At 44.4% G+C, this 21,654-nt stretch overlaps 1 protein-coding gene across 4 annotated transcripts in view; it reads right to left on the bottom strand.

The window, feature by feature from the left end:
- srgap1a (SLIT-ROBO Rho GTPase activating protein 1a) overlaps nucleotides 1-21,654 on the bottom strand; it is a 300,039-nt gene that overhangs the window by 49,735 nt on the left and 228,650 nt on the right. For 3 of the 4 annotated variants that reach the window (XM_043709962.2, XM_043709965.2, XM_043709963.2), the window contains exons 9-15: nucleotides 19,396-19,593; nucleotides 18,455-18,539; nucleotides 16,373-16,400; nucleotides 11,849-11,951; nucleotides 9,377-9,437; nucleotides 8,384-8,461; nucleotides 5,158-5,292 (exon numbers count right to left, since the gene is read on the bottom strand). In XM_043709962.2, coding sequence (XP_043565897.2) covers nucleotides 5,158-5,292; nucleotides 8,384-8,461; nucleotides 9,377-9,437; nucleotides 11,849-11,951; nucleotides 16,373-16,400; nucleotides 18,455-18,539; nucleotides 19,396-19,593 — 688 coding nt within the window. Of the gene's footprint in view, nucleotides 1-5,157; nucleotides 5,293-8,383; nucleotides 8,462-9,376; nucleotides 9,438-11,123; nucleotides 11,155-11,848; nucleotides 11,952-16,372; nucleotides 16,401-18,454; nucleotides 18,540-19,395; nucleotides 19,594-21,654 lie in introns of all 4 variants that reach the window. The other variant, XM_043709964.2, reaches the window with a different exon arrangement.

Raw genomic sequence — 21,654 nt, 5'->3', positions numbered from 1 at the left:
GGTAACTTACAAAAACATTCACAACTGGTTCTTGCAAGACACTGTTCAGAATGATGCAGAATGCAGCAGTTCTAACATTAAAACCTTTTGACCAGATGCTATCAATTTCAATGGTGCACAAATCACAAGGATCCCATTTAACAAGGAATACAATCTGGCGAATTACTGCTTGTGAAGACTCATTCGGACAGTTAATCAATGACTGAGGGATGGTTTTCTCTCATGAGGTACACAGATTTTACAAAGTAGCAAATCCTTACTTAAAAATGTAGGAGCATGAGGAGGCTGTTCAGCCCTTCAAGCCTGTTCTGTGATTCAATGAGATTCTGGAATCTCTCTCTCACTTACATTTTTCCACCATTGCTGCATGCTATTTGAATCTCTTGTTGAACAAACATCTACCAACCTCAGTCTTAAGATTTCATTTGGCTTCACTTTTTAAGAGTGTCAATTCCCACCATAATTTGTGTGTGAGGCCTTCCTGACACTGGAGCTTAAAAGAGTGAGGGGGTCTTTACTGATGTGTCGATGATCCTGAATGGAGTTGACAAGGTGGATATGGAAAATATGTTTCCTCTTATAAATGAGTCAAAACCTTTGGCAGGGGGTGGGGGAAGAGATACTGTTTAAACATTAGGCATCTCCCTTTTAAGGCAGATGAGAAGAGAATTATTTCTCTGAGGGTTGGATAACTTATGATACTCTCTGCCCAAGAAGGGAACGGAAGTGGGGTAATGAATGCGTTCAAGGTGGCAATGGATGGATTCGGCTGAGGCAAGGAAATCAAATGGGATGGCACAGTGGCTAGTACTTCGGCCTCACAGCACCAGGGTCCCAGGTTCGATTACAGCTTTGTGTGACTGTCTGTGTGGAGTTTGCACATTCTCCCTGTGTCTGCGTGGGTTTGCTCCGGTTTCCTCCCACAGTCCAAAGATGTGCAGGTTAGGTGAATTGGCCATGCTAAATTGCCCGTAGTGTTAGGTGTATTAGTCAGAGGGGAATAAGTCTGGGTGGGTTACCCTTTGCCACGTCGGCATGGATGTGTTGGGCCAAAGGGTCTGTTTCTACACTGTCGGGAACCTAAACTATTTGAGACCCATGGAAATTTAGAATTTATATCATTGATGCCCTCATCAAATGGAATAGCACCCTTCAGGGGCCAAATGGTCTACTTCTGCTCCCATTTCATATGTATGCTCATAACGTTTCATTCCTCGGTGGATGGATATTTTACAAAAAAATCTCCTTGTTCTTGGATTGCAGAAAATCATTTTTCACCATCTCCCTTTAAAATAACTATCACTTAAAATACCATGCAGCACCCCCACACTGCAACCATCCATTGCCTGACATGTAATATTCATGACAAATAATCAATGATGGTAGCTACATTACCCACAATGCTTAGTTCTTCAGAAACTGATCTATTCATTGCAGTGTTTTATACCAACTGGGGCAATACTCCATCCTGGAGAAAAGCAAATTACTGCGGATGCTGGAATCTGAAACCAAGAGAGAAAATGCTGGAAAATCTCAGCAAGTCTGGCAGCATCTGTAAGGAGAGAAAAGAGCCGACGTTTCAAGTCTAATTGACCCTTTGTCAAAGCTTTAACGAAGGGTCAGATAGACTCGAAACGTCAGCTCTTTTCTCTCCTTACAGATGCTGCCAGACTTGCTGAGATTTTCCAGCATTTTCTCTTTTTTGGTTTCAATACTCCATCCTGGACGGATTATAGCTCTATTGTTTATGAAGTTGGTCAGTGTAACCTTTACCCCTCGTTTATTCGCAGCCGTGACAGAGAATCCTCTGGTATTCCAGGAATCTCTAAGGAAACCTGGGATCTTCCGGGTACCTTTTCATACACAGGAGCTCTGAGTCTCCAATGATTTTTCTAAATTTATTCATGGGATGTGAGCACTGCTAGCGAGGCTGGTGTTTATTGACCCCCATCCTCCAAGTTGCCCTTGAGAAGGCAGTGGTGGGCTGATTTTTTTTAAAAATCACTGCAGTCCTTGTGCTGTAGGTAGACCCACAATGGCCTTAGGGAGGGAATTTTGACCCAGCAACAGTGAAGATATGTTTCCAAGTCAGGATGAGTGGTTTGGAAGGGAACTTGCAGGTGGGTGGTGCTCCCATGTATCTATTGCCCTTGTACCATCCAGATGGAAGTGGTTGTGGATTTGGAAGGTGCTGCCCAAGGATCTTTGGTGAATTTCTGTAGTGCATCTTGTAGATGGTATGCACTGCTACTACTGAGTGCTGGTGGTTGAGGAAGTGGATGTTTGTGGAACTGCTTTGAGTGTTCCATGCACAGCACAAAAAAAATAAACTGAAGTTTATTGAAGGATGTCATTAAGCAGTGGCTTCAGCACTCAATTCGTGATCCAGCAACTTACACTAAAAATCAAGAGATCAGAATTTAAAATCAGATCATGGGAGTTCGGAGAGTTCTTGTTTGTGTTTTTCAATCTGGAAATAGAAAGTATGAAGCTCCTGGGTTCTAGTAAAGCTTCAATTGGTCCACTACATCGTATGGAATACATGTGACTCCAGTCTCACACCATCATTATTGTTAACTGCCTTCTGAACTTCCAAATGTACACAGGTTCCTCTCATTTATTCCATCAAAAACCCTTGCAGAATTAAAAACTTTTATTAAATCTCTTCTTAACCAGTCCCAGTGCCTCCAGCCTCACCATATAACTGATCATCCCCGGTATTATTCTGGTGCCCAGGGATGTGCAGGTTGGGTGGGCTAGCCATAAGAAATGTGGGGCTACAGGGATAAGCCAGGGGTATGGGTCTGGGCGAGATGCTCTTCGGAGGTTCGGTTCCGGCCTGATGGGCCAAATGACCTCTTCTTGCACTGTAGGGATTCCATGATTCTAAATCTACTGTGCTCCCTCTGTAGTATACAATCATTAAATCAAACAGAACAGATTCTTCCACCCATCACTTCTGGACGGCCAAAAATATACTCCTACCTACACTAGATTAGATTAGATTCCCTACAGTGTGGAAACAGACCCTTCGGCCCAAGCAGTCCACACCAACCCTCTGAAGAGTAACCCACACAGACCCATTTCCCTCTGACTAATTGACCTAACACTATGGGTAATTTAGCATGGCCAATTCACCAGACCGGCACATCTTTGGACTGTGGGAGGAAACCGGAGCACCCGGAGGAAACCCATGCAGACACGGGGAGAATGTGCAAACTCCACACAGACAGTGACCCAAGGCTGGAATCGAACCTGGGACCCTGGCGCTGTGAGGCAGCAGTGCTAACCACTGTGCCGCCCACTAGTCCCACTTTCTTACACGAGGTCCTTGGCATTGAATGTCATGACATTTCAAGTGGGAGAGAGTGAGGACCGCAGATGCTACAGTCAAGAGTGTGGTGCTGGAAAAGCACAGCAGGTCAAACAGCATCCGAGGAGCAGGAGAGTCGAATTTCAGGCAAGAGCCCTTCAACAGGAATGAGCTCAAGTGCTCATTCAAGTCATTTTTGAGGTTTCACACCTCCACTACCTCCCCAGGCAGTGCACTTCAGACCCTCCAGCACCCTTTGAGTGAAAGTATTTTTCCTCACATGCCCTTTCATTTTAAAATTATACCCCCTTGTTCTTGACCCTTTGACTATTGAGAACAGTTGATTTCTATTCACCCTGTCCATATCTCACAATCTTGTACACCCCTATCAAGTTGCTCCCTCAACCTTCTCTATCCAAAGCAAACAACCAGAGATTATCCAGCCTCTGGCTGAACAATCTTGTGCAGAAAGATCTCAAAAGTTGATTCCTCCTCGCAACGAGGCTGAAACAATAACATCTGCATTCATTTCCTTTCAATCTGTCCAGGAGAAAGTGAGGACTGCAGATGCTGGAGATCAGAGCTGAAAAATGTGTTGCTGGAAAAGCGCAGCAGGTCAGGCAGCATCCAAGGAGCAGGAGAATCGACGTTTCGGGCATAAGCCGGATTCCTGAAGAAGGGCTTAAGGCCGAAACGTCGATTCTCCTGCTCCTTGGATGCTGCCTGACCTGCTGCGCTTTTCCAGCAACACGTTTTCTCCAGCATCTGCAGTCCTCACTTTCTCCTAGTTGATTTTAATCTACTTGCAAGGATGCCTTCCTTAAAGAAGCTCTCTTCGTCCCTCTACAGATTCCTGAAGAAGGGCTTATGCCCGAAACGTCGATTCTCCTGCTCCTTGGATGCTGCCAGCATGTTTACTTAGATATCAGGGAATCACTCATTTAAAATGATGCAGTGGTTGTAAAATTACTCTGAGCTGTACTGAGGAGATGGTAAAGCTTCATAAAATGCAAGTTGTTTTTCTCATTTTCATTTTTTTTAAAAAGAAAAAAATCTTAACAGGGCTCTCAGATTTTTGTGGGCTGCACATCCCACATCACTAACACCGTCAAAGGAACTGCATACTTATATAGTGTGAGCCAAATTCTTCAAATAAAAACAAAATTCGAAATACTCAAGTAACCAAGCAGGGATGGAATGAAAGAAAAACTTTTAATACAAATTCAGGTTTTTTGGAATGGGACAGATAGAGAGAAAAAGAAAGCACGTGTGGGATAGACAGAGTGTGAAGGGGGGGGGGGGGCGGGGGAAGAGAGAGAGAGAGAAAGAAAGGGAGAGAGAGAGAGGAAGAGAGAGAGAGAGAGACATGGACTGCACACGACATGGTTGCACACATTCGCACAAGAGAGAGAGCTGGCTGCACAATAGAGGGAGAGAATGACAGTGCTCAAGAGAGATATTACTCAAAAGTGTGTACATGAGGGGATAGACGATGTAAGAGAGATGGAGAGAAACTGCAAGAGACAGAACATAAGAGACAGGAGAGCACGAAAGCATGAAGAGCCAAAAGCAAGACAGCGAGTGCACAAGGGAGACAGAGTGACTGAGTATTTTGGAGAGTGAGAGAGAGGACAGAGAAGGGGGGTAAGGTTGAGAGAAAGGAGAGAGTGCACAAGGAGTACAGAGGACTTGAGAGAGAGTAGGAGGGGAACAGAGGGAGGGAGAGAGAGAGTGTGTGAAGGGACAAGTGTGAAAAAAAGAGAAAGGTAGACAAACCGAGCAAGGATGGCAGAGGGTGAATGTGATAGAGATGGAGAGGGTGATGACAGTGAACAAATACTTACGGACACAAGGAATGAGCTCGTTAAATCTTTCCCTAGGAAAGAGTGGGTTTTCCAAACCTCTGAAGTAGAGCTTCAGAACTCCTGCGACTGAGTTAATGTCATGGTTATCCTGATCATCAGCTAAAGGATCTTCACCTATTTCAGAACAAACAGAAACATCAGTACAAGCAATATTAGCTGAGTGACAAAAGGCCATGCACAATCCTTTGATATAATCCAAGATGTGGTCATGATTCTGTTAAAGAATCCACAAAAACATTTAAAGGAGAGCAGATAGTTCTCCTGATGTCACATTGTTCCTCCACAGTCCAGAGCTAACGGGCATACACTTACTCATTGTAACTTGCTGTGTAGATTGGCTGTCATGTTTGCTAACAGCTGATACAACGTGAAAAATAAAAATCACTGGACATAAAATGAGGATATGAGAAAGCACTTTCTGAATGCAAGGATTTATTTCATAACATTTGTAATAAAACTGTCAGTCTGTCAAATGCCCTGGCACAAGAAGCAAAATACTGCCATATGTTCCTTTTCAGAGACTGGACTAAATTAGACAATCACTCACTACTGAAACCTTGCAAGATAACAATAATTGCTAACATACTCTCGAAATATCTGTCTGTCTAAATGGGCTTTACCAGCAGCTTTATGAATGGGTTGATCAAACCAGAAACCTTTTGGGGCTTAACTACGTGATACAACATTTCATAAACTATTGAGTGTCCAATGTACTCAGCCTGCTCAGGGTTAATATATACAAACCCTCCAATTAAAGCACATCCATTAGGATAAAGGCAATAATGTGGAAACTGTTGAAAAACAGGATAATATTAAACTTCTGAACTAAGAAAGGAATAATGTCAATAGTTTAAACGGGTCGTGATTCACCTACCAAATTACAGGAAGTCAAGTGACTTTGGAAAAACAGCCTAGCAAAGCTTTTAGGAAGATTCGAGATGGAATTTATAATTTATAATTAATCGCTAGAAAATCTAGCTTTGGGGTCCTAGTGCTGATGGTTACCTAGCAACCCTTTCTGATCTTGGTTTCTGTTTTTGAAACCGAGTGAGTGAGAAGGGAGAGAACCACAAAAGCTTACAGTAAAATAGCTGCAACTTTCCCTTTCCCCATTCTTGGGTTTCAGTAATTGGGAACCTGATTAAATTTCTACATCTCAGTATTTTGTCTGCCTTGTAAATCCTGAGTGACCATTTTCTGGAGACTTGGAAGTGGTGGGTTTTGCCCACTGGGGTATGGTGCGGGAAATCAAGAGTCTGGACTCATGTCAAAGATTCTGATAAGTATGCAATTTACCTGATTTTCAGAACCAGAGCAGGTTTCTGAATGTAACAGGAATTATTATTTATTTCAAATAAATAGACATTTAGATAAAGGTAAACAATGTAGAACCTGTCTGTATATAACTCTATTAGTTTAAACTTCAACACCCTTATAAACTCCTTTTCCAGACACACATATGGACAGCCAGAGACAGATACAAAAACATTGGTGCTATGGAGGGAGGGAAAAACTGAGAAGGCAGCTCAATGCTCCCTGCCCAAAGGGTCTGCTGAGATGGTCCTTTCGTTCTGTAAGGATATGCTGTTCATCGATTCTTCTCTTCTATATACTTTCATTTGTTTGTAGAAATTACAGGGTCACTGGTTTACGCTATTTAAAATGATCGCCATGTCACCTGCAATCCTTCCACAATCCTTGCTTTTTAAAACAGCACTTTTCCCATTTCCGTCAATCAAAATGACAGAAAAATAAAAAATGATACAGTCTTTAAAAGCCATCCAAAGCAAAGCTCAACTTAAAGAGCTTCCATCAGTTTACGGCTTCCAGCAATTTGATTTCATTAATAAGAAACTCGGCAGACTGACAAATTCTACCTGTTTTCAGACCATTGAACCATAAGGGCATTTGTATTTTGTTTTTATTCAAAATAGCATCTTTGCAGAGTTTGTTGTCTTTTATGTTGTGAGAATGTGCTTGTGTTGTGATCAATAGAAGATATAATTCTAGTGTCAGACTATAGCTCAGGTATTAACTAGTTTTGCCACTCTTTGTTTTGAGAAATGAGTTTTGTTTATAATAACCAGACTATTTTTGCATTCATTAAAGAAACCTGGAGAACATCTCTTTTATTCTGGATAATGTTACAAAAGGGAAACAATTTTCGTGACTGAATCAAATCTTTTACACAAGTGGTATCACTGGTGGAGTAGGGGAATTATTAACTCCCTCATAGTATAACAATAATGATGAGAGTATGTATTTTAAATCTCTCTAAGTGATCTAACACGGTCCAATTTCAAAACAGTGAAGGAATCTGTTGATGACAGTGGTTAGTACTGTTGTCTCACAGCAGCAGGGACCCGGGTTCAATTCCACTCTCAGGCGACTGTCTGTGTGGAGTTTGCACATTCTCCCCGTGTCTGTGTGGGTTTCCTCTGGGTGCTCCGGTTTCTTCCCACAGTCCGAAGATGTGCAGGTCAGGTGGATTGGCCAGGGTGTCTAGGTGGATTAGCCATAGGAAATACAGGGTTCCAGGGATAGAGTAGGGGGTGGGGTCTGGGTGGATGCTCTTTGGAGGGTCGGTGTGGACTCAATGGGCTGAATGGCCTGCTTCCAAACTGAAGGAATTCAATGATTCTTTCTCTCAGACTCTAATGGCAACACACCTAGTTTAAATTGTAACCTAAAGTTGTAGGTGGGAAACTCGGTGGAGTATAAAGTGGGTGATTGAGTGATCCAACCCAGGGTGGATCAGCTTATAATGACCCAGCCCCTCTCTCGATTCATAAATTGCACCCGATTAGTGTTTGGTCTTCAAGGAAAGTCGGCATTAATTCAAAAACTACAGATTGAACACTGCCTCACTGACAGCAAGTAGTGTCTGATGCCACATATGACTGAGAAATTTAGAGCACTGTGCTTTGCAAAGGTACATCACCCTCCCCCCACCACCACAACTCGTCAAAATGAGAAAGGATCCTTAAAAATTCAAGCACTGAGTTACTAGCCACATTAATCAAGTTGGCAAACTATTCCCAGGCGCAGGAGTCATTACAAAAGCAATTATCTTTCTAAAGCATCACGGGCTGGAGACATTTCTTATCAGCAGGCTGTCACGTTTTGCAAGGCCAGAATAAATGTGCCGCTGCTGAATGGGATACGGATGCTTAGTTATTCCAGCATTGCCTTTGCAATTACTCACCTCGCTCAAATGAATTTTTAATATCATTGACTTCAGCCTGTGATCCAGGAACTCGGAAGATCCCCTGATGCTGAAGACCTGGAGACAGTGTGGGGAAGAGAGATGTGAGAATGTGCCCGATTCGTGGCAATTGGTCAAATGTCAACATGTTGGTTAAATAAAAAATAGCAGTGACAACCTAGTGGGCACAGTGTCAGATACCAAGGGAACAATGTGAGACAGGAGCTGGGCTGGACTGTTTGGTTCCTCTGCTGTTCAACAAACCTCCTCTGACCATGACCTTTATCGTTGAGGAGGACAAAGGCGGTAAATGCACCACTTGCAAGTTGCCCTCCAAATTATACCTCGTCTTGACTTGGAAATACAACACCGTCTCTTTAGTGTGGCTGGGTCAAAATTGAGGAACTCCTTCTCTCATGGCATCATGGGTAAACCCGCATATACATGGTCTGCAGCGGTTCAAGAAGGCAGCTTACCACCAACTACTCCGGGGCAATTAGGGACGGGCAATAAATGTTAGCTCAGCCAGAAATGCCCACACCCCATGAACAAATTAAAAAACACTAGCTGGCATACATCTCAGCTCCTTCTCCCCATTACATATTCTCTAATGCTTTCCATCCCAAAAAATGTATCCATCTGATGTTTGAACATACATTCTGCTCTACAGAACTCCAAAGATTCACCATGATTTGAATTCTGATATCATTCCTGATCTCGGTCTCAAATGGCTGACCAGGAGGCTGTGCTTCTGGTTCCCAGTCTCTCGGCCAGGGAAACATTTTCTCAGCCTCTACCCTGTCAAAAAACTCCTTCAAAGGGTTCAATTCAATCACCTTTAATTCTTCTAAACTCCAGAGAATATAGGTCTAGTCAATCTCCCCTGAAAGGACCACCCTCTGATCCTCGGGAGTGTCCTAGTGAACCCTCATTGCCTCCATTCCAGGGAAAGTATGTCTTAATGTAGGCAAGAAGACCTTAACAGGAACATACCATATAAATTGATAAATCGCACGCAACTTTCCACAATTAGGGGAATGGCTTGTCCAGAGTCCTGGAAAAGGAAATTTGAAGGAGATTGCAATTATCTGTAGAGGTCACGTCTGATCAGAGCACAAATACAAAGAGTGTCTGCTGTCTACACGTCTTTAACCATCAGACGGACTAGACTGATTTCTCATTTCTGAGGTAGGTTCATGATACTGGGTGGGCAACATCTACAATCACTGCACCCCTGCACAGCGGAAGGCTCCATTGCATTTGGCCATGAAAAGAATCCCATTCACAGAATCAGCTGTGATACCCAGGCCTGGGCACCCACCAACAGGGTGTGTGGAGCACGTGCCCACCTGCTTGGCAGATTCTCGATCTGGACCGGATCACCGAAGGAAGGGTGGCACAGTGGCTGCCAGCCCAAACGGTGCTCCTGCAGGACTGGCACAGGGCTCAATACAGCAAAGACTCCAGGTCTCAAAGCGGCCATTCTCACGGCGAGAGGAGAATGACATTTAACATCGGACAAGATGGAACAAAAAGGAAGGAAAATGATAAATCATGCCTTGGTGAACTAAATGACAAACAAATGACAATGGTTAAAATATAACGTGGAGCCTCAATCTTCTTGATGGCATTATATCCTTGGACTTCGGCTTCATAAGAGGTTACACTTCACGCACTTGTAATCAGAAAAAGCATGATAATAGACAATAGGTGCAGGAGTAGGCCATTCTGCCCTTCGAGCCTGCACCACCATTCAATATGATCATGGCTGATCATCCTGATCATGCATGAGATAACAGACATTCTTTTTATTTGACTTGACTCACAGAAATTTGAGTTAGAAGCCTTGTTAATAAAAGAAGAAATGCAAGTAGGAAAATTAAACTGTGGAGAAGTTGAATGTTTGCAAGAGTCCAATGATTGAGGCAACTTTAAATTCCTCTCTGCTCACTCAGCACCAATCCACCATTCCCACTTTGTGAAATGTAATTAACAAAGGGAGAGGTGGGAGGTGGGTTTGATCTGAAGCTGATAACCTAGTTTCTCTCCCCAAGCAAGCTACCTGACCTGTCGAGTGCTTTCCAGGGTTTTGTGTTTTTATCTTAACAGCAGCTGTGGAATTATTGCTTTTCTTTAAGAAGCTGTTGCTATGCCGATACTCTTCTCCCAAGAAGTTTCTGAAACTAGAATGGAGCTGGGAGAATGGCAAAACATCCTCTGGGTTCAGTTCTGAAGCAACACTGGAACTATTTTGAAGTTTGAAGTACCAGTCTTACTCTGGTTAACTTGGCAGTGACTTTCTCCAATGAATAAGTGCCTTCTGGATATCAGTATCAGCTTCGGCAGAAGTAGATTTTGACACAATAGTCCTGGCAGTATCTGTGGAGACAGAGACAAAGCTAACGTTTCGTGTCTGGTACGAGTCTTCAGGAAAAGAAACGTTAACTCTGTTTCTCTCACCACAGATGATGCCAGACCTGCTGAGTTTCTCCAGCACTCTCTATGCTCTTTTCAGATTTCCACCATCCGTAGTATTTTGCCTTTATCTGATGCAATAGTACCCGACTTAAGAAGTTTGTCTCTGACTTTGGAAAAGTGACAAAATTCAATTGCGCGGTATTTTAACTAGAGTGCCCTTTGAGTCTCAGTAAACTGATGCAAACATTCTCGATTATAATTTGCTCATTCGCTGCATGTTAACCCAGGCAGATATGCCAAGCCCTTCACAATGGCACTATACCTGGTTTCTGGCGTGAGAATTTCTTCGACCTCTGATAGGAGCAGTGGTAAGAGAGGAGGGCGAAAAGGAAGATAGTGAGACAGGCAGCAGCAAATACAGTGAAGGTGCAAGACACAGACTAGGGCCCCCAGCCAGAGGTTTGAATATAATGGAATTCCTTCCGGGGGGGGGGGCAACTTTCTTGCACCCGCTTGAAATTTTAAAGAAACTAGCTCCCGCTGACTCAGCTTAGAGGAGCAAACCATTATATTCTGGCTAAAGACAAAGCAGGTGGTCAAAACAGGTTTGAATATAGAGGGGCTTTCCTCAACGTCAAGGATGTCATTGCTTATGGAGTTTGCCCAGCTCATTAAAAACACCAAGTATGCAGTTCAAATTCATCTCAATTTTGTGATTGACAAAGGGGGAAATGCGGACAGCAGCAAATCGAGTTTAAATCAAACTCCCTGTGATTTCTCCACAATTGAAAAGCATTGCAATTCTTGACTTGAGGAAGCAGGTTCTAAAACAGATGCACAGCCGGGGGCCCCAGGACAGAACGGAACGTAATGGCAATCCCTCACAATTCTGGATTTATAGAGACAACATTCATGTCCCAACGGCAAGGGCAGCAAAATGAGTGAGAGTGCCCTTCGAACATTTAACTCGAGGAACACACCATTACATTCCGACCGCTGAGGTTTAAAGTAAAGCTTCTCCACCACCATTACACTCGATGCCAGTACCTTGACAAACGTTTCCAAATCCCCATTAAATAACTTAGCATTATATTCTGATCGGGGCCTGGATTTCTTGGCTTTCTGAGGTTTAGGGGGCACATTTGGAGGCCTGAGGAGAGGACGGAACAGAGTTTGAAAACAACTTAGAAAAGTATCTGTCAATTTGGTGTGTCACCGGGAGCAACGTAAACCGTCGACATTCTGCCGTCATCAGACATTACCTGTGCAAGTTAGAAAACATAGGCATCCCAGAAAAAAGGACAGACATACAGTTTCAATCAAAACCAAAAGAACCGCGTATGCTGTAAACCAGAAACAAAAACAGAGGTTCCTGGCAAAGCTTAGTAGGTCTGGCAACACCTGTGGAGAGAAATCAGCGTTAACATTTCGGGTCTGGATTCTGAGGAAGGGTCACTGGACCCGGAACGTTAACTGTGATTTCTCTTCACAGAAGCTGCCGGATCTGCTGAGCTTTTCCAGCAACTTCTGTTTTCATTTCTGATAAAGTTTCAATCATTGGGAGATACACTGGGGACAATACACTAATGACCTTGCTTTCAAAGCATCATTGTGCAAGACATAGGGATTCTAATCCAGCGAGTGAACTGCAACGTGAGCCCAATCTTGTATTGACATTTAACTGACCTACAATCTATTAACAGTACGGCCTCTTAAACCCATTACAGGCAGTTCTTCCAGAACACAATAGTTGCAACCTCGTGCAACCTCGTGCAATACAAAAATTGTGCAATACAAACAGCATTTAAGTTATTGGTGATCTAATCACGTTATAGCCAACATGCAGTTTAACAGTTCGCGATTTTAAAACAGTATTTCCTATTCACCCAATCGCATTACAGTCAATTCACGTTAATGAAAGACCCGTTATAGCAGAACTGCCTGTACTTCACCCAGGTTTTGTGCACAAATAAACTAATCTTTCGATTGGGCTGTTTATCATTAAAATCCCAACAGATCCAAGCTCGAGATATATGGTTTTAACCACAGAATGTGGGGAAATAGATGGTGGCATCTTGAAAAATGTCCATATTACAGAGAAGGTTGTGCTGGATGTCTTAAAACGCATAAAAGTGGATAAATCCCCAGTATCTTAGAACTCTATGGGACTTAGGGAAGTGATTGCTGGGCCCCTTGCTGAGATATTTGTATCATCGATAATCACAGGTGAGGCGCTGGAAGACTGGAGGTTGGCTAACGTGGTGCCACTGTTTAAGAAGGGTGGTAAGGAAAAGGAGGGAACTATAGACCGGTGAGCCTGACATCGGTGGAAGGCAAGTTGTTTGAGGGAATCCTGAGGGACACGATTTTCATGCATTTGGAAAGGGAAGGACTGATTAGGGAGAGTCAATATGGCTTCATATGTGGGAAATGTTGTCTCACAACCTTGATTTGAATTTTTTTAAGAAGTAACAAAGAGGACTGATGAGGGCAGAGTGGTGGACGTGATCTATATGATCTTCAGTAAGGCGTTCAACAAGGTTCCTCATGGTAGACTGGTTAGCAAGATTGGATCTCATGGAATACAGGGAAAACTAGCCTTTTGGATACAGAATTGGATCGAAGGTAGAAGACAGAGGGTGGTGGGTGGAGGGTCGCTTTTCAGATTGGAGGCCTGTGACCAGTTATTGTGTCATAAGGATTGGTGTTAAGTCCACTGCTTTTCGTCATTTATATAAATTAGGAACATAGGGGGTGTAGTAATTAAGTTTGCAGGTGACACCAAAATTGGAGATGGAGTGGACAGTGAAGAAGGTTACTTGATCAGAGGGGCCAATGGGCTGAGGAGTGGCAGATGGAGTTTAATTCAGATAAATGTGATGTGCTGCATTTTGGAAAGGCAAATCAGGACAGGACGTTTACACTTAATGGTAAGGTCCTGGGGAGTGTTGCTGAATAACTAGACCTTGGAGTGCAGGCTCATAGCTCCTTGAAAGTAGAGTTGCAGGTAGATAGGATAGTGAAGGTGGTGTTTGGTATGTTTTTCTTTATTGGTCAGAGTATTGAGCACAGGAGTTGGGAAGTCATATTGCAGCTGCACAGGATGCTGGTTAGGCCAGTTTTGGAATATTGCGTGCAATTCTGGTCTCCTTCTTACTGGAAGGATGTTGTGAAACTTGAAAGGGTTCAGGGAATTTTTACGCGGATGTTGCCAGGGTTGGAGGATTTCAGCTATACTGAGAGGTTGAACAGGCTGGGGCTGTTTTCCCTGGAGTGTTGGAGTAAGCCAACCCCATTGTCACCCACTCATTGTCCCCATCATCAGCTTTTCTCCCTTCCCGGCTTAGAATCAACCATCCCCCTGTCCTTCTCTCTCTGGGCTCTGTCTCCACTTGTCCTCTTACTCCTTCCACACGTCCCACCCCTGATTATCATGATAAATACCACCTTTTCCTATCAGTTTTAAAGAATGGCCGCCGGACTCGAAACTTTAACTCTGCTTTCTCTCTCCACATATACTGCCAGACCAACCGAGCTTCTCCGGCAATGTCTGTTTCTGCTTCAGTTTTCAGTATTTGCAGTTCTTTGTCTTTTAGGTCAGAAGGTGACAACCAAGAGACCACAGCAGAGGCATTAGAATCAATCCTATTCCTTAGTTTTTAACCACAATAATTCTCTCAATGAGGATTTCCATTTGATGCTCCCTCAGATTGACTGTCTCTGGCAGTGGACCAGGGGCAGGTGACCTGAGCAGCTAAGCACACTGAAGCTCACTGATTGATGAAACCACACCACAGTGTTAGTACCTATTGTCCTTTCCTGATTCTTCCAGAGTTACAGAGTCAGAGTCATACAGCACAGAAACAGACCTTCGAAGCAACCAGTCCATGTCAACCATAATCCCAAACTAAACTAGTCCCACCTGCCTGCGCTTAGCCCATATCCCTCCAAACATTTCTTATTCACGTACTTATCCAAATGTCTTTTAAACATTGTAACTCTATTCAAATCCACCACTTCCTCAGGAAGTTCATTCCACACACAGACCACTCTGTAAAACAAAACTGCCCCCATGTCTTTTCAAAATCCTTAAAAATATGACCCCTAGCCTTGAAATCCCCCACCCTAGAGAAAAGACACCTGCCATTCACCTTATCTATACTCCTCATAATTTTATAAACCTCAATAAGGTCACCCCTCAACCGCCCATGCTCCAGTGAAGAAACCTCCCAGCCTCTCCTTATAACTCAAACCCTCCATTTCCAGCAACATCTCTTCTGACCCCTCTCGAGCTTGATAATATCTTTCTTATACTGAAAATGTGTTGCTGGAAAAGCACAGCAGGTCAGGCAGCATCAAAGGAACAGGAGAATCGACGTTTCGGGATTCCTGAAGAAGGGCTTATGCCCGAAACGTCGATTCTCCTGTTCCCTGGATGCTGCCTGACCTGCTGCGCTTTTCCAGCGACACTTTTTCAGCTCTGATCTCCAGCATCTGCAGCCCTCACTTTCTCCTCAATATCTTTCCTATAACGGGGTGACCAAAACTGGACACAGTACTCCAGAAGAGGCCAATTATAAGTGAGCAGGTAAATATCTAAAAGGTGATTCCAGATGGAAGACACATAACAGCTTTTCACCAGGGTCTTAACCCCATCCTTCTTTCTTAGCGAATGTGACTCCTCTCATCTGGTTTGAACCCATTGACAGTATTCAGAGTGAGAAAACACCTCCAAGCAGGAATCTCTCTTCTTGACCCACATCCATCACCAAGGGATTAAAACCTTTGCTGCCCCGTCTTCACCCCTCACCGAGTTTCTCACATGATCCAAAACACATTGCATTGTTGAACATGGGCACTAATGGCAGCCAGTTCTGTTTCACATGGTCTCTCTCAAACCACACCACTTCCATACTGCCTGGACAAACCAGAATATCCTACAACAACTGCAAGATTGGAGCATTCACCTTCAGCCCTACAGCACAATTATAAATCACTGGAACAACGAGCTGCAAAGCCAGTGCAAAACACCAATGTCATGAGATGATGTATCTCAAGTTCTGTTGCCAACAGCACTAACATAACATTTTTGCAAACCCAGTCAGTTTATATTATGGGTTCAGCAACACAGATACAGCAAATGTGAAATATACCAGGATCTCCAGTCCCAGTTTCGACAGAGTGCAATACAACACATGCACCCACAAATATACATGTGTAGGAGAATATATATGCGGGTGCACAAAACAAGCGCACACAGCCACGTATGGACACACGTGCACACACAGACACATGGATACATGCACATACACACACACACTATTGCATGGTCACATGCAAGCACAGACCTAGGAATGTGCATGCACAGGCATATGAAAATACACACAAACAGGCTTGCACACTGACACATGGACACACACACACACAGAGACACAAATATGCAGACAATTACAAAAAAAACACTCAATCACACAGTAACACGTGTGCAGAGAGATGCACACACAGTTACGGGTGCGATCAAACAGGCAGCTTTAAAGTTCCCCAAAGAAATGAGTGTGACCTTTTTCCTACCTTGTGGTCATGAAGTCACTCTTCTGGCCTAAAGAAACAAGGAAAGAGACTTTGTTTGTGGAGTTGTGTTGGACATACAGGAAGCTGTTGAGGGACAGAGTGACTGGCCCAGACCTTGCGTCCTAATCAGCAGATTAAAAAGTCAGGCTTTGAAACATTGACAAGTGGACCCGTGAGAGATCATCTGTTTGGGATTGGAAACCCGATTTCCAACTCTGACCGGCAAAACGATACACTCTTACCTTTGGAGGTGATCCCCACGTGGCCCACCGTGCTGACAGCCTTCCTTGCTGCAGCAGACCAGGCCAGGCCAGCGAACCACACAGCCGGGAGCAGACTGCATTGATGTTGGGACCACACTAGCTCCTGCCAATGTTAGCTCCCACACTATAGGAGTACGTCGGGTGCCAGATGGGTGAGGGGGATAGGTAGGATGCTAAGTGGATGAGGGGTGTAGGTAGGGTGCTAGGTGGGTAGGATCCCATGTGGGAGGGGAAAATAGGTAGAGTGCCAGATGAGTGAAGGAGGCAGGAAGGGTGGCAAGTGGGTGAGGGAGTTAGGTAGGGTGCCTGGTGGGTGAAGGGGTTAGGTAGGGGGCCTGGTGGGTGAGGGGGTTAGGTGGAGGGCCTGGTGGGTGAGGGAGGTAGGTAGGGGGCCTGGTGGGTGAGGGGGTTAGGTAGGGTGCCTGGTGGGTGAGGAGGTTAGGTAGGGGGTCAGATGAACAGCTGAGTGTTTAAATCAGAATAGGGATTGGGTCATTGGGGTGGGAGGAATGTGGAAGTGATCAGAGTGGGTCCAGTCATCGGAGAGTGACCTTGGGGAATCGGGATGGGGGTTGGCGGTTGGATTTGGTGCAAGCCCCTGGCAGGGGGAGTGGGGGGAGTGGAGTCAGTCTGAGTGGCTTTGGACGTGGGCAGAGGATGTCATGAGGCGTGTTTGATGCCAGTTTAACTGTTTGCCAGGAGGGTGAGGGCAGGTCTTGCTTCCTCTAAAGCTTCCTGGTGAGCTACTAAAGGTAAGTGAGGCAGAACCCTCCTAAAGTCTCCGACTCTAACTCTGAGTTGGGGGCTCTTGGAGGTGGGGGGGGGGGGGGGGGGGGGTGGTTCCAGGAGCCTGGAAATTGCCCATTTGGGGTTTCAACTTCCCAGGCTATTCGGACCTCTGACTGTTTCAGAGGCACAGCCTCAGGTCACCTGGAATATCTTGTCACACTGACTCTAACCCAGGCTGTTGCAGAAAATGCTATTTAAAGGAGAATTAAAAAGACCTTCTTGTATATGTGGATGGAAGATTATTAAATGTGTCAGCCAACATCTCACCGAAACCAGATCATCTCTCCCACTGCTTCGATATGTCCAATTTCATCAATAGAATTTAATCTAATGCAGCTAACAATTGAGGCTTTTACATTTTCCAAATTAAATGGAGGAGAAACTAGCACTGAGCAAATATCTTTTCAGTTCCATTTTATTAAGAAAGAGCAACACAATTTGATTTTGGGGTGAATACCATTTACAAAACCAGCTGCCGTAAACGCTGAGAGGCATTTAAAGGAAGTATAAAATTGCTTTTAAATTGGGTTTAGAGGGGTATTGGTGAGGCTGGTCCCAATACTGTAGCAAACAATCGCTTGAGCATGTAAGATGACTCAAGGGAGAGATCTCCCTGCAGTGTTTAGGTTAAAGTATTCACTAAAACCTAGCTCCTGTCTAGGGGCAATGGAGGTTGAAGCAGTAAACGGAGTTGAAAGAGAGGTTGGCATGTGTTCTAATCAAATGGAGTTGGGGGGCTGAATGGCCTCATTTTCATCTTGCAGAATCACAGCAGTGTTATGGCACAGAGGGAGGCCATTCAGCCCCAGTGTAGCCATGCCGGATGCAACTTTGGGAAGACCCATTTTAAAGAAGAACAACAAACTGGGACTTGGCGTATCTTGCCATTTTGCGATGCTGCTGACACCGGGAGCTGATGGCACTCCAACCGGCATAAAAGGAGAGAGCACGAGAGAGACAGAGAGAGAGAGAGAGAGCAAGAGAGAGTGCGAGCAAGAGAGCGCCGCAGCTCCAGACCACAGCAGCTTACCCTCCCCCAGCGTGCGGTGTAACACGTCGTGCTTAGCTTGCAGCTTCATGATGAGGTTGCTCCCCTCGAGGTACTCTTTGAGTTTCTGTTGAGAACAGAGACAATGTGTGAACCATAGACCATAGAACATTACAGCGCAGTTTAGGCTCTTCGGCCCTCGATGTTGCGTCAACCTGTGAAACCAATCTGAAGCCCATCTAACCTACACTATTCCATTATCATCCATATGTTTATCCAATAGGAGAAAGTGAGGACTACAGATGCTGGAGATCAGAGCTTAAAAATGTGTTGCTGGAAAAGCGCAGCAGGTCAGGCAGCATCAAAGGAGCAGGAGAATCGACGTTTCGGGCATAAACCTGAAGAAGGGCTTATGCCCGAAACGTCGATTCTCCTGTTCCTTTGATGCTGCCTGACCTGCTGCGCTTTTCCAGCAACACATTTTTTAAGATATGTTTATCCAATGACCATTTAAATGCCCTTAAAATTGGAGAGTCTACTACTGTTGCAGGCAGGGCATTCCACGCCTCCACTACTCTCTGAGTAAAGAAACTACCTCTGATCTCTGACCTATTTCTATCACCCCTCAATTTAAAGCTACGTCCCCTCATGCTAGCCATCACCATCTGAGGAAAAAGGCTCTCACTGTCCACTCTATCTAACCCTTTGATCATCTTATATGTCTCTATTAAGTCACCTTTTAATCTTCTTCACTCTCATGAAACAGTCTCAAATCCCTCAGCCTTTCCTCTTAAGACCGTCCTCCATACCAGGCAACATCCTGGTAAATCTCCTCTGCACACTTTCCAAAGCTTCCACATCCTTCCCATAGTGTGGCAGCCAGGACTGTACACAATACTCCAAGTGTGGCAACAGCAGAGTTTTGTACAGCTGCAACTAGTCCACTTTGGCGCTGCCCAGCCCCAAGAGGCAAGAATACGCACCATGAAATAGAACTGCTCGGTTTCTTGCTGATTGGCTCGTCTCTTTGCAATGCTTGGCTTGCTCAGGTAAGTTTCGGACACCGTGGATTTGACAGACTCTGTTGAGCGGCTGTGCTGGAAACACTCTGAGACATCATAATCCTCAATAGTCACCATGTCCTGTATCGTCTGCAGAGTTGCTTCCATCGTCTTTTTAACCTAGAGAGAGTTCGAAAAGCTTACAATCCTGCCGTTTCACTTCAGCTCTCCCAAAGCGCTCGACTCCCAACTTCAGCAAGGGTCATTCTTGCTAGAAGAGAGCTCAATAGGAGAGATACTGAGAGGTTGCGTCTCCGCAGGCCAGAGAGGTCACAACAAGAGGGCACTTGGGGGTAAGGGTGGGGCCATTTTGGACTGAGAGGAGGAGAAAATCTCTTTGTTCAAAGGGCTGTGAAGCACTAGAATCTCCTAGATTAAATTCAATTTTGGACACTAAAGAAATTGGAAAAAAATGGAAAAACAGGATGGGGAAGTGAATTTGAGGAAGACAAACATCAAAAATCCTATTGAATGGAGGCTTGATGGGCCAAATTGTGTAAGTCAATTAGTATTTGTCTATATATAGTTGAAAAGTGTGGTGCTGGCAAAGCACAGCCAGTCAGACAGCATCCGAGGAGAGTCGATGTTTCGAGCATAAGCCCTTCATTCAGGAAGGGGTACATATAGTGCCTCAGGATATTTTAGGTCAGAGGTTTGGTTTGTCAGATTCAACATATTTAATGTAGAAGACCATCTTTAACTCCTTACAGGGGACAACAGGTTCTTAGTGGCAACGCCCAAAGAATGGACACCATAAGCTTTCAACTCTGGATTTGAGGGAGGAGACTGAGGGGGACTGATTGAAGAATTCCTTCCCTATTGGCATTGTGGGTCCACCTACAGCACATGGACTGCATTGGCTCAAGATGGCAGCTCTCACCACCTTCTCGAGGACAACTTAGGGAGAGGCAATAAATGCTGGCCCAGCCAGTGTCACCCACATCCTGTGAATGAATTTTAAAAAAATCTGGCTGGGGAAAACAGCATCAAATGATGGAGGGAAGGCAGTGGCTGAAGAAGATGGACAGATAGAGGTACCACGGTGAATCGAGGGTCAAAAGTGGGTAGTATGGAGTTTGAGAACTTGGCTGCATGAGATGAGAGATTGTTTTTAGCCCCACCCACAAACGACAGATGTGAGTGGAAGTGGAGTTGAAGAACAGTTGGGAAGGTGTTGGGTGGAGAGAGTCTTGGGTTAATACCTCAGAGAAAACCCTCAACCTGAAGAACATTGGGGAGGGGGCAGATGGAGTCAGGTGGGGGGAGGGGGTGATCTGGCTGGGAGGTGGGTCTTCTCCCAGTTGAGCCGAGCTGCTACCTGCTTATCTCATCCATGATGCTTGTGGGATAGTGACAGGGTCCCTACCTCTGAGCCCAGAGGCCTGGGTCCAGGTCCATGGGTATGCAATAATATCACTGATTACAAAATATCTAAAAAGGCAGAAAACAAAGCAAAACAAAAACCTGTCAACACGCACATCATTGTGGGGCTTGCCAGGTGGAGAAACAATTAGATGAGACACAAACAAATGTTTTTTTCCAGTTCATAGAAGATTAAATGTGCTTTTATTCCTCCAGTTTAATATGGGTAATAATTTAGAGAAAACAGAGATTTGTGTCGAATTTACAGTTTTGCAGATTTGTAGAAATCTGATGGACAATTTGAAGATACCCCACCCATCTTTATCTTACAAATACTGAAGCCAGTTTGTCATCTGATTTATTCATTATTAAAAATGAATTGGAAAGGCAAATCTTTACAGAAGGCAGCAAATTCTGTCCACCTAGAACATGGAATGCAAGTTCTCAAACTAACTGGATTGTGAAGGGCGATGAATGAAAAATTGCTAAGATGGGTATGTCACCCACCCAATAAGAGAGAACTATATTGTCTGCCATCTCTTCTCTACGACAGAAAGGAATTCTGGGAGGAATTGAGGAAGGATGCATAGGCTTGGGAGAGAAGGACCACACAAAGGATTGATGAGAATGGGTTAAGGGGCTTAGGGTTCAGCTACAAGGATAGGTTGGAGAAGCTCTGATGGTTCTCATTGACAATGGAGAGACTGAGAGGAAATGTGATTGAAGTATCCAATGTCATAATGGTCTAAAAAGTGTAGATAAAGAGAAACATGTTTCCATTTTTCATGAAGATTCATGAAGCAGAGGTCAAAAATGTAA

Source organism: Chiloscyllium plagiosum, unplaced genomic scaffold (genome assembly GCF_037043375.1).
Source record: "Chiloscyllium plagiosum isolate Xiang-an unplaced genomic scaffold, Cpla_swu_hap1 HiC_scaffold_19, whole genome shotgun sequence".
NCBI lineage: Eukaryota > Metazoa > Chordata > Chondrichthyes > Orectolobiformes > Hemiscylliidae > Chiloscyllium > Chiloscyllium plagiosum.
This window is presented reverse-complemented; position numbering and strand designations above follow the sequence as displayed.